General features: G+C 39.5%; 1 protein-coding gene across 2 annotated transcripts; it reads left to right on the top strand.

The window, feature by feature from the left end:
- Positions 1-3897: 3897 nt before the first annotated feature.
- Positions 3898-8854, top strand: LOC147635488 (polyamine oxidase 2-like). 2 transcript variants are annotated; one of them, XM_086802777.1, is made up of 11 exons: positions 3913-4409; positions 4778-5036; positions 5490-5590; positions 5725-5813; positions 5932-6045; positions 6770-6857; positions 6932-7017; positions 7134-7236; positions 7339-7436; positions 7557-7986; positions 8411-8854. In XM_086802777.1, the coding sequence occupies exons 2-11, from the start codon at positions 4985-4987 to the stop codon at positions 8720-8722; spliced, it is 1473 nt and encodes a 490-aa protein (XP_086658903.1). In that variant the 5' UTR covers positions 3913-4409; positions 4778-4984; the 3' UTR covers positions 8723-8854. The 2 variants fall into 2 exon arrangements, with proteins under 2 accessions (XP_086658902.1, XP_086658903.1); XM_086802776.1 differs by having other exon boundaries at positions 3898-5036.
- Positions 8855-10588: the final 1734 nt, after the last annotated feature.

Here is a 10588-nt window from a genome sequence, read left to right as displayed (position 1 = left end):
TTGACCATGGAAACACTTGTGCATGCACCTAGTTTCCTTACTTACAAATGTATAATTACGCATGCACCTAGTTTCCTTACTTACAAATGTATAATTATGCATGCACCTAGTTTCCTTACTTATAAATGTATAATTATGTTTAAATAAATATACTTAATTAAATTCCTAGGATTTTATAAAGGATAATTAAATTAACCTAAAGAAAAAGGAAATAAAGTAACTCTTTCTATCCCTCTACATGAAAAACACTACTTTGCTTATGCAAATGCATTTCTACTTCACTTATGCAAACATATTTGTAGCAACTCTTTATTATTATAACTCTGAACATATTTCTACTTTTCTTATAAACAACTCTTTATTATTATAAATCTAACTTGAATACATTTATGTGTTCACAATAAAAAAAAGTGATGCTAGGCTTAAACCCTTATGTTATTTTTCAAAGGATACTTGTGCAAATGTAAAATGTGAAGGAAATAAAATTACTTTTTATGAACCCCTACATTAAAAATACCACTTTACTTATACAACTTGTTCCTACTTTTCTTTTGCAACACCCATTAGGTAGCTATAATGCTAAGTTTCAAGGATTCACAGTTCTAGAATAATAACTAGTTTAAGGCAATTTATGTAATGATTCTCAAGTTTTAATCTAGGGGACAAATGGACATGTTGCTTTTAAATATAAATTTTAACCAAGTGCCCTTTTACATTCTTATGTAGAGACCAAGAAAACCCTACCCAATTTAATGGTATATGAGACCAAGAAGACTATTTACATTTGAATGATTTGTAAAAGGGTGCGATAGACTTGTTCAACCTAATCTTCATACTTGATGATACAATCAATCACTTCATGAGACATTGAAACTTATATATAGCTAAAGTTTGATGATACTATTTTACATGTTGGCCCTGTGTAAATCACCTGTGTCTAGGTTAAATTGTGTAAAAGCGCTATTTGAAGAAAATTATCTTGTTATAACAAAATTGATGATACTATTTTACATGTTGGCCTTGTGTAAATCACCCATGCCTAGGTTTAAATTGTGTAAAAAAATATGATTCATGTTATTGGGATGGTCAAATGACAAAAAAGCTTCATGTCTTTTCGAGTGTCTTTTAGACTAGGAGGGCACCCTATGTGTGTGTGTGTGTGTGTGTGTGTGTGTGTGTGTGTGTGTGTGTGTGTGTGTGTGTGTGTGTGTGTGTGAAAAGAAACAAATTAATTTTTTGGCCATAACTTCAAGAAGCAAGCTTGAACTTTGAATGAGTAAATATTTTGTCTAGGATGGGACCTTATCCACCAATAGAGGATGATAGTGAGTAGAGGTAGTGAATTATGCTTGAAGAAGAGTATGGTAGCTACTACTGATGGGTAGACAAAGAGTTTCAAAGGAGGAAATTGTTTCATATAAAGTTGAGTAGGTGCAAAATTTTCGAATAAGAATTGTTATAACTTGGCCACATCATCATGGTTGGTGGTACTCAAATTGATTTAAAAAAGATCCAAGTGGCTGGCTCTTAATAGTTTTTATTCAAAAAAATTTATGAAGTATGCATGATTATGCAAAGATTGGATTGCTTCTTAAAAAGAGGAAATGAGTTTCATATAAGATGGTTAAGCAGAGATGTGTGCATGCAAGTGTATGCTTTTTCACAAATGAGTGAAAGGAGGAGAGGACTTTCGTATATAAGACGATTAAGTAGAGACTTTCACAAATTCACACATGCCTTCACTAGGGGATCATGGTATGTTCATGCAAAATTACATACATCCAAGTACAAAAGTGTGCATGCGTAGATACATGAAGGGTATAACCATCATTAAGCACATGTTTATTAATGGCATAATGACACACCTTTTTGTGGAGGTTGAATTTTCCTTATAATTTAACTATGTAAAAGGCTGTACATGTCTTGGAAATCTATTTGGTTGTGATACTGATTTATGAGTTATGATGAATAGTGATATACCCTATGTTGTGCAAACATATGTTAACACTTTCTTGGTGTACCTAGTAACCTATGCCATAACATCAATTTCAAAAGCTACATGGCTTCACGTGTTTAGACAATATTTTAACTACTGCATCAAATAGGGTGCATGAGATCATGAGCATGGGCATGGACATTGCAGGGTGCATAACAATGTGTTTGAAAAATCATGCACGTGCTTGGGCTTATTGCTTGATGCAACCACTCCTTGAAGGGATCCTTTTCAACCATACATGATAGGGTGCATGAGATCACGAGCATGGGCATGGACATTGCAGGGTGCATAACAATGTGTTTGAAAAATCATGCACGTGCTTGGGCTTATTGCTTGATGCAACCACTCCTTGAAGGGATCCTTTTCAACCATACATGATCACAACCATGAAAAGGTATTGGTTAATTTCATATGAAACCATTTGAAATTCCCATTAGGGGCTCTTTTCACACCATAGTTTATTGGGCCAAGTCAACATTCATACATTCGCTTTTGCCAATTCTGAAATTGCTGGTCCACTTTAGTAAATTGATCCATAAGGGGATTAGTTGAGGCTAACAGAGGTGCGGTTTACCTAACGAAAGAGGTGTGTGTCTTGATTGCCATGCATGGATACCTGAGGGTGCATAAGAGTGCACTTCAAAAATCGAGCATGTGCTTGGTCTGATGACTTGATGGGTCAAGTTTGAAGCGCCACCTTCAACCATTAGTAATGGGACATTTTTTGGAAATCTTTTTAATAATTGCCCATTATATCAAGATTGGATTCATTGGTAAAGTGATATAATTGCCCATTATATCAAGATTGGATTCATTGGTAAAGTGATATAGTAATGGCTTGCTACAACAAGATTTCTCCCCATGCATGCTCTTGTTTCCCAAATGCCTTTGTCTTCAAGCTATCCTTGATCACTTCCAATTTTTTTCCTCAGAGCCAATAACCCGCTGGGTGTTTTGCAAAAATGTTGAAAATCACTCAAACATGTGTAGTGCATGTGGGTAGTCATTACATGACGCCAATGGGCACTATCCATGTCTTTAATGGCTAGGTCAAATGCAAATGCATGCCCATCTTGCACCTTCTGATGGACTAGTACATTTGGTTGAGCAAGTGATAGGGGGGTATGATTCCACCAATAGTTGCAGATTTCAAGCAACTCTCTTTCATACTTGGTAAAAGGCCCTGTGGTTTTTACTTGAATTTGAGTGTGTAATCACTTGTTAAGACATTCTTTGCCAAGCAGAGATATGCAAAGCCCATGACTTGATTGTGTAATCGCTTGTTAAGGCATTCTTGCCCATTACGTGGGCAATCGATGATGGGCAGGAGAGCAGGTATGTGTGCAACGAGCCTCGACCTCTGAGAGTTAATGTGAGAGGTATTAAGGTGTGGGGGTAGGTTGGTTTCGTGAAGGCTTATTTCCAAATTTTAGGTAGAGGTTAGGTCTCTAGTCAAGGCTTGAAAGCTTTGCTTGCCTTGAAATGTTGAGAATACGGGTCAAGGTTTTGAAAAATTTGATTAATGAAAATGATGGAATCAAGGTGGTTTTTTTATTTTTTTATTTTTTTATTTTGGGGACATTGCACGTGTAGCAGTTGGAAAAGTCCGGACAATAAAGCGTGCGGTAGTTGCGTGGGGGAAAACGGACGGGTTTGAAACCAATCACGCTCTAGCACGTGCCAGACAAATAGCTTGGCACGTGGGTAAATTGAAGGGGCCAAACTAGAGAGAGAATGAGGGAGCTAGAGAGAGAGTGGCAGCCATAGCCAGAGACAGAGAGAACAAAGAGAGATCGCTTCTTCGATTCAAATCACGCCTTTTTGCTTTAAGTTGAAGAGGGGCCATTTCGCAAACGATTCTCCCGTGCCCCACTTAACTTTCTTCTGTTTGTCTGTGGCACCAGTGAGAGAGAGAGAGAGAGAAAGCAACCCCCACTCCATAGCTCATCCATTTCGAGCTTTCCCTGCTTGGGCGAAAACTGTGTTCCCCATCGTTTTCGAAAGTGGGTTTCGATAATGCGTTCAATCTGATCGTTTTCCGAATTCGATCCCTCGATTCCCGAGCCCTCGCCAGCCCGTGGTTGCCCTGTTTTTGCCTTCTTTTTTCATTTGGTCGGTCGCATCGATTTAACACACAGAATTTGGGCTCTGTGTATTTAATCTTTTGGAGGATTTGGGTACTGCTTTCACGAAAAAAGAAGAAGAAAGAAATTCGCCCAATATCAATTGCCTGAAGCAGATTTACAGAATTGGGTAAAGAATTGCCCAATAAGGATTCCTTTATACAGTGCGGGTATCATTTTCACGACCCCACTCTGCGCAGAGACCTGTCCGAAAATATTCCATATTGTCTGAATCAGAAGAGGAATTTCGGCCATTGTTAAAACACCTCAATCTGTTTGAACCAGAAAAGGTATTGGCCAACTTTTGGGTCATTCCAAACCACCATTATATCACTAAAAGTGCATTTTTGGGCAATTAGGCTTAATATTTGCAATTAATATCACTAAAAGTGCATTTTTGGGCAATTAGGCTTAATATTTGCAAGTTTCACAAGAGATTTCAGTCCTTTGATCCCAGTTTGGGGTAATTGGGCTCAACAATTTAAAGCTTTTTAAGGAGATTGATCCTTAAGAGTGCGATTTACGCCCATAGGGTTTGATTATCTGAAGGCAGGAGATTGATCCTTTAAAGTGCAATTGTGAGGCCATTGGTTAAAAATCTGCACAGTTGGAAAACTGTGTGATTCATAATCCAAGCTTCTGTCTACCTTTTTTGCAGCCGTAGACATCACTGTAGAACCAGCTAAACTTTTACTATAACGCTGGGTATCAGCTAAACGTATGCCAAAGACACAGTCCCTCCCTTTCACTTCCCTTCTCGTTAACCTCTGCATGAACCATTGGAAGTGTAGAAAACACCTCAATTTTAACCTCAAAATCTGCCCAGATAACCCCTTTGCATCATATCTGCAACCCTACTGTCATCATGGCGCCATCTACATTGCCGTCGGAGAAACCGTCGCTCTCCATTGAACCCGGTGAGCAAAAAAATGCCATAGCTGAATCTCACAAAATACATTTTCTTTTATTTCAAAAGAAATGTTGCAATTATGTTGGTGTTATGTGTTAATTTGCTTTGATTACCATAATCCACATGTCCTATTTAGTGAAACTGACTTTAATCCACATGTTTTTGTTATGTGTTAGCAGGTTTTGATGCATCAGAATCCACATGTTCTGTTATGTGTTATTTGGCTGTAATCCACATGCTTTGTTATGTGTTAAACAATCATAATCCACACGTTTTGTTGCTTTGATTAAAATTAATCCACATGTTTGTTTGTGTTTTTGGCTTAAATACATCATAATCCATATGTTTTGTAAGCTGTTTTCTGACTTTTTCTTGGATGCAGTCACTCAATAGATGAGTTATGGGAGCATATATTATAGACTTGAGATGGTGTACTAATCTTTTCATATTGAATGGGCAGCCATCCGAAATGCAGGAGACACCCCTCCCTCTGCAATTGTTGTGGGCAGCGGAATTGCTGGCCTAGCCGCGGCACGAGCACTCCACAATGCTGCCTTCAAGGTTTTATGCTTTCTTCTAGGGAATTTCAATGATATAATTCCAAGGCATTGATCAATTAACATACGTGATTTAATCAGTTTTTGAGTCTTTCAATTCAAGAAGCCTTCTGACTTCATAATTTGCTTGGGTTTTAGGTCACTGTTCTTGAGTCACGTGATCGAATTGGCGGGCGTATCTACACGAATTATGATTTAGGATTTCCTATTGATATGGGGGCATCATGGTAGTCTCTTCCTTATCAAATTTACTGTCAAACTTTCCAAAATATAATGTGATTTGAAGGAGAGTGTGTGATCTACAAATAACCACCTAAAGTCTCACAGAGTATGCTCTCATTGCAGGTTGCATGGAGCGTGTGCAGAGAACCCATTGGCACCCTTAATAGGACGACTGCGTCTACCCCTGTACAAGACAAGCGGTGACAACTCCGTTCTCTATGATCATGATTTGGAGAGGCATGCATTCTTCACTTGTAACAAACTTTTAGGAGCTTTAAAAAGTCGTTTGTAGCAAAGCTGAAGCAGCTTGCAGGTTAGCACAGCATTTCACCAGCTGCAAGATGAGTCTTGTCTTACATGTGTCAGCATATATATCCATGTGTGTGCATGGGCATGAGCATGGTCATGCAATTAAGCTTTGCTCTCAGTTGGCGCTACTCTTCATCATTCCCCTTAATCTCCAAGAAGTTATAGAAACTCAATATGAAGATTTGTTCACTAAGGTTGTTTATATCTTATACATAAAGCCTGCACCTACTCTTGTGTGTTAGTGACACATGATGGGGATGCCGTAAGAAGTGATTTACACACTGTGTCTACCCTATATATATAATGGCACTGATTGTTTGAAGCTGTGGGAATGGACTCTCGTGAAGTTAAAAATCACATGTTTTGTGTTGGTCAAGTTAAGGAAAAAACATGAACTTTCCATGAGTATACATGTATATGCACATGCAACAATGTTTATGTGTGTGTGTGTGTTGGCGTGCTTGTGCATATGAGCGTTTGTGTGTCGGCTCGTGCAGGTGTGTGTGCTTTTATTGTCTGGGTGCCGGGGGCGCGCCGGGGGGGGGGGGGGGGGGGTGGGTGCATGCATGTATGCATATGTACATGTGCATGGGTATATTGTCCATCATAAAAGCAGCACATCCTCATAGCATATCTTATTTTCTGGCTGCAGCTATGCTTTGTTTGACACTGATGGGCAACAAGTGCCACCGGCACTGGTTACTGAAGTCGGGAAAGCTTTTGAAAGTCTTCTGGAAGAGGTAAAAAAGCTGCCGTGATTTGATCAAGAAAACCATCCTGTTTGCAGTAAAATCTCACCTGTAGACAATTGCAGACAAGGAAACTGCAGACTGAATTTAATGAGGACTTTTCAATAATGAGAGCATTTTCGATTGTCCTCAACAGACGGCAGGATTTGAGGTGAGCTTAGGTAAAGCAAAAGAGGGCCTTTCACTTCCTTTTTTGTTTGTAGTTCTTGTTTAGACTAGTGGTTATGTAGGATGTAATGTTGGATCTGTTGTATACATACATGGCAGGTTGCAAGGTCTTGCTCAGAAGGTGATGCAATGGTACCTGTGTAGGATGGAGGGCTGGTTTGCTGCTGATGCAGATAGCATATCTGTGCGCTTTTGGGATGAGGTATGTGGATGTGGCATTGTGGATGTGTTCATTTTCTTCCAGATCTTCGAGCTTTTTGGACAGAGAAGCAGTTACATGAGCGTTTTTGGGTTGAAATGTTAGGAGGGCCTTCTTGAAGGTGGACACGGGCTGATGGTGAAAGGATATGCACCTGTGGTACTTGCACTTGCACAAGGCCTTGACATACGTCTTAATCACAGGTTCAACAACACCACACCCTTTGATATGAAACATCATTAGTAATGAGTAAGATCACTAGTGTCTACACGCAGTAAGTGTGATCTTAGTATGACATGCATGGCTTTCTGTCTTTTGAGCAGAGTCACAAAGGTGTGCCGACACTTCTATGGGGTTGAAGTGGTAACGGCAGATGGGAAAGTTTTCAATGCAGATGCAGCCATCATCTGTGCACCCCTGGGTGTTTTGAAGGCAAACTTGATAAAGTTCGAGCCAAGATTGCCAGAGTGGAAAGAGGCAGCATTGAGCGACATGGGTGTTGGCAAAGAGAACAAAATTGCCCTACATTTCAAGAATGTGTTCTGGCCAAATGTGGAGTTTTTGGGCATTGTAGCTGCCACATCTTATGGTTGCAGCTATTTTCTCAATCTGCACAAGGCCACAGGTCATCCTGTACTTGTGTACATGCCGGCTGGGCGTCTTGCCGACGACATAGAGAAAATGCCGGATGAGGTGGCTGCCAGATTTGCAGTGATGCAGCTCAAGAAGATTCTGCCCAATGCATGTGAGCCGGTAATACTTCCGAGCCTGCTAATAATTCAATCATTCTATCTGAGTTCGGTTTCTTCGTGTATATGGTTTTGTTTTTCTTTATTTTCTACACATGGGTTCCTAAAACACACTTGCACACCCCTTTGCAGGGCTGAAATTTGAAGGCCTACCCTAACCTTCAATTTGAAGGCCATATAAACTGGGTTATTATGTGTGTTTATGTGTAAATTTTCAAAATAGTGGCCCTCTGTGGCCTTCTTTTGCAACCCTATTTTGTAAGAGGCATTCACTTGAAGGGCTTTGATGCCTTCTGAAGGATTCAGATTTGAGCACTGAGGTCCCCTTGGCACACTTGTATTATTCCTAAGTCTACTAGATTAGAAGCTAGTAAACAAAAGACAGTAAGAAGCAGATCATCTAATGAGAAAACCATATCCTGCTGCAGCTAAAATACCTTATCTCACATTGGGGATCAGATGTAAACTCCTTGGGATCCTACAGCTACTGCGCTGTCGGGAAGCCGCCGGAATTGTATGAGCGCATCCGCATCCCGGTGGAGAATCTATTTTTTGCAGGCGAAGCGACGAGTTTGAACTATCCAGGGACAGTTCATGGCGCATTTTCGACCGGCCTAACGGCAGCCGAAGAGTGCCGGAGACGATTCATGAAGCAGTACAGCGACCTGTCGTTATTTCAGCCAGTCATGGCAGAAGAGATTCCAGCCGAAAGAATTCCCCTTCAAATCTCACGCCTGTAATTAGGTATGCCATGGACTGAGCAAGCAGTGTCAGAAAAAAACCGTCCATTAGTGTAATTTTCACGGCTGAAATTGAGAAAAACCGGTTATAATTTTACTTAGCTTTTGAATTTAAAGGTTCAAATTTTCGAAGTTTTAGTCATAAAACCTATTTATTTATGTATTTTTCCAATAAAAATCGGTTGGAATTCAAGGTCATCCTTTTTTTCACTGGTTAGAGAAAAAAGTTTATTTCTGACAGTGGGAGCAACAGCTACTCTGGTGCTAGACCTTCATTAAGTGCTAATTAAGTTATGATTCCTGCTCTTTACGGTCGTAGCCACACGATTAGGGTAGGACGGATATTGATTACCGAAAATTAGTCTAAGAGAAACCCTCCTCTCTTTGCCTGATTGTATTATTATTTTGTATGTATGTATGTATGTATATTCTATAGTATAACATGGGGCTATATTTCACACAAAAAATAATGAACTCTTTTGAACATAATGCAAAGTGTAAAGCTGTATTAGAGGCCTTTCCAACGTCTATGTTAATTGCCTCATTCCTTAGACCAGACATTAATGACCTCACCATAGGTTGTGTTCCCATGCTATATCGCTTCCGTAGAAGGCCAAGGAAAATGAAACTATGCCTATTTAGGATGAGGTGTTGCTTATGTAGATGGCCAAGTTTCAAAAGGGAAAACGAAACCGTGCCAAAATCAGCATGGTTTCATTTCTCCCTCTCCAAGTTGCGTGACTAGTACTGACACCTTCATTTGCTCTTAACTATAGCATGGGAAAATGGTGTTATTACTTATCAATCCACAGTGGAATCATGGTTTGATGAAATCAAGTCCTTTCCACATGCGCTGGTGGTGTGGGTAGGGAGTTGGCAAGTTATCCCCATGCATCAACAAGTTCCATTGCACATTGTGTGTATAAGGCCTCAACCCTCTTTTTAAAAAGTGTAATTAGTCTTCACTAAAATGTGTCAATTCCATCTCTTTGAATAACAAATTCTGTTGAAAGAACTTAACTAGGAGAACAAGGAGCTTCAAAATAACCATCTTGTTTACAATTATGATTGAATTCCAAGATTTTGTCCATTTATATGAACCATGCACACTTGTCAATGATGGTGCTTTGCACTTCTCCCTTTTGTGCTTCAAAATAGCCACTTGTTTACAATTATGATTGAATTTCCAAAATTTTATCCATTGATATGAACCATACACATTTATCGATAATGGTGCTTTGCACTTGAATGGTATTTTTTTGAGATAAACCATAAATATTGATTAGGACGAAAGGAATTGAGTAGTGGCAAAGTGCATAGTCAAAGTGTTGTAAGAGAAGGCTACACAAGCTGTGCGAATCAAATTTTCATTAAAAGAGAACATCTCTCGCCCATCCATATTAATTGTAACACACCTATGTGTTAATTATAACATGATTCATATTGATTATAACACGACTGTGTGCTAGTCATCACATGATCCATATTAGTTTAATGTGTTTAGCCTACAAGTGTTGCAAGAGAGGGTACTGAAGAAAATGCCATATAGTCTTTACAGCTCTTGCGGGTGTGGTGGGGAAGGGATTGAACCTAGGATGTTTTTATTTCTAGCATTCTCCCTTAACCAACCCACCATAATGCATGTGAGTACATGAACCCAATAACTTTTTTTGAACCCATTCTCCCTTAACCAACCCACCATAATGCATGTGAGTACATGAACCCAATAACTTTTTTTAAAACCAATCCTATGGTGGGGGCAGGGATTGAACCCACGACCTTTTTATTCCTGGCATTCTCCCTTAACCAACCCACCACAATGCTGAGTACATGAACTTGGGGCCTTTTATTTCATGGCATTCTCTC

This window comes from Cibotium barometz, chromosome 9 (genome assembly GCF_041138505.1).
Source record: "Cibotium barometz isolate CiBa-2024 chromosome 9, ASM4113850v1, whole genome shotgun sequence".
NCBI classification, from domain to species: Eukaryota; Viridiplantae; Streptophyta; class Polypodiopsida; order Cyatheales; family Cibotiaceae; genus Cibotium; species Cibotium barometz.
Note: the sequence above shows the minus strand (reverse complement) of the source record. Positions and strands in the feature narration are given on the sequence as shown.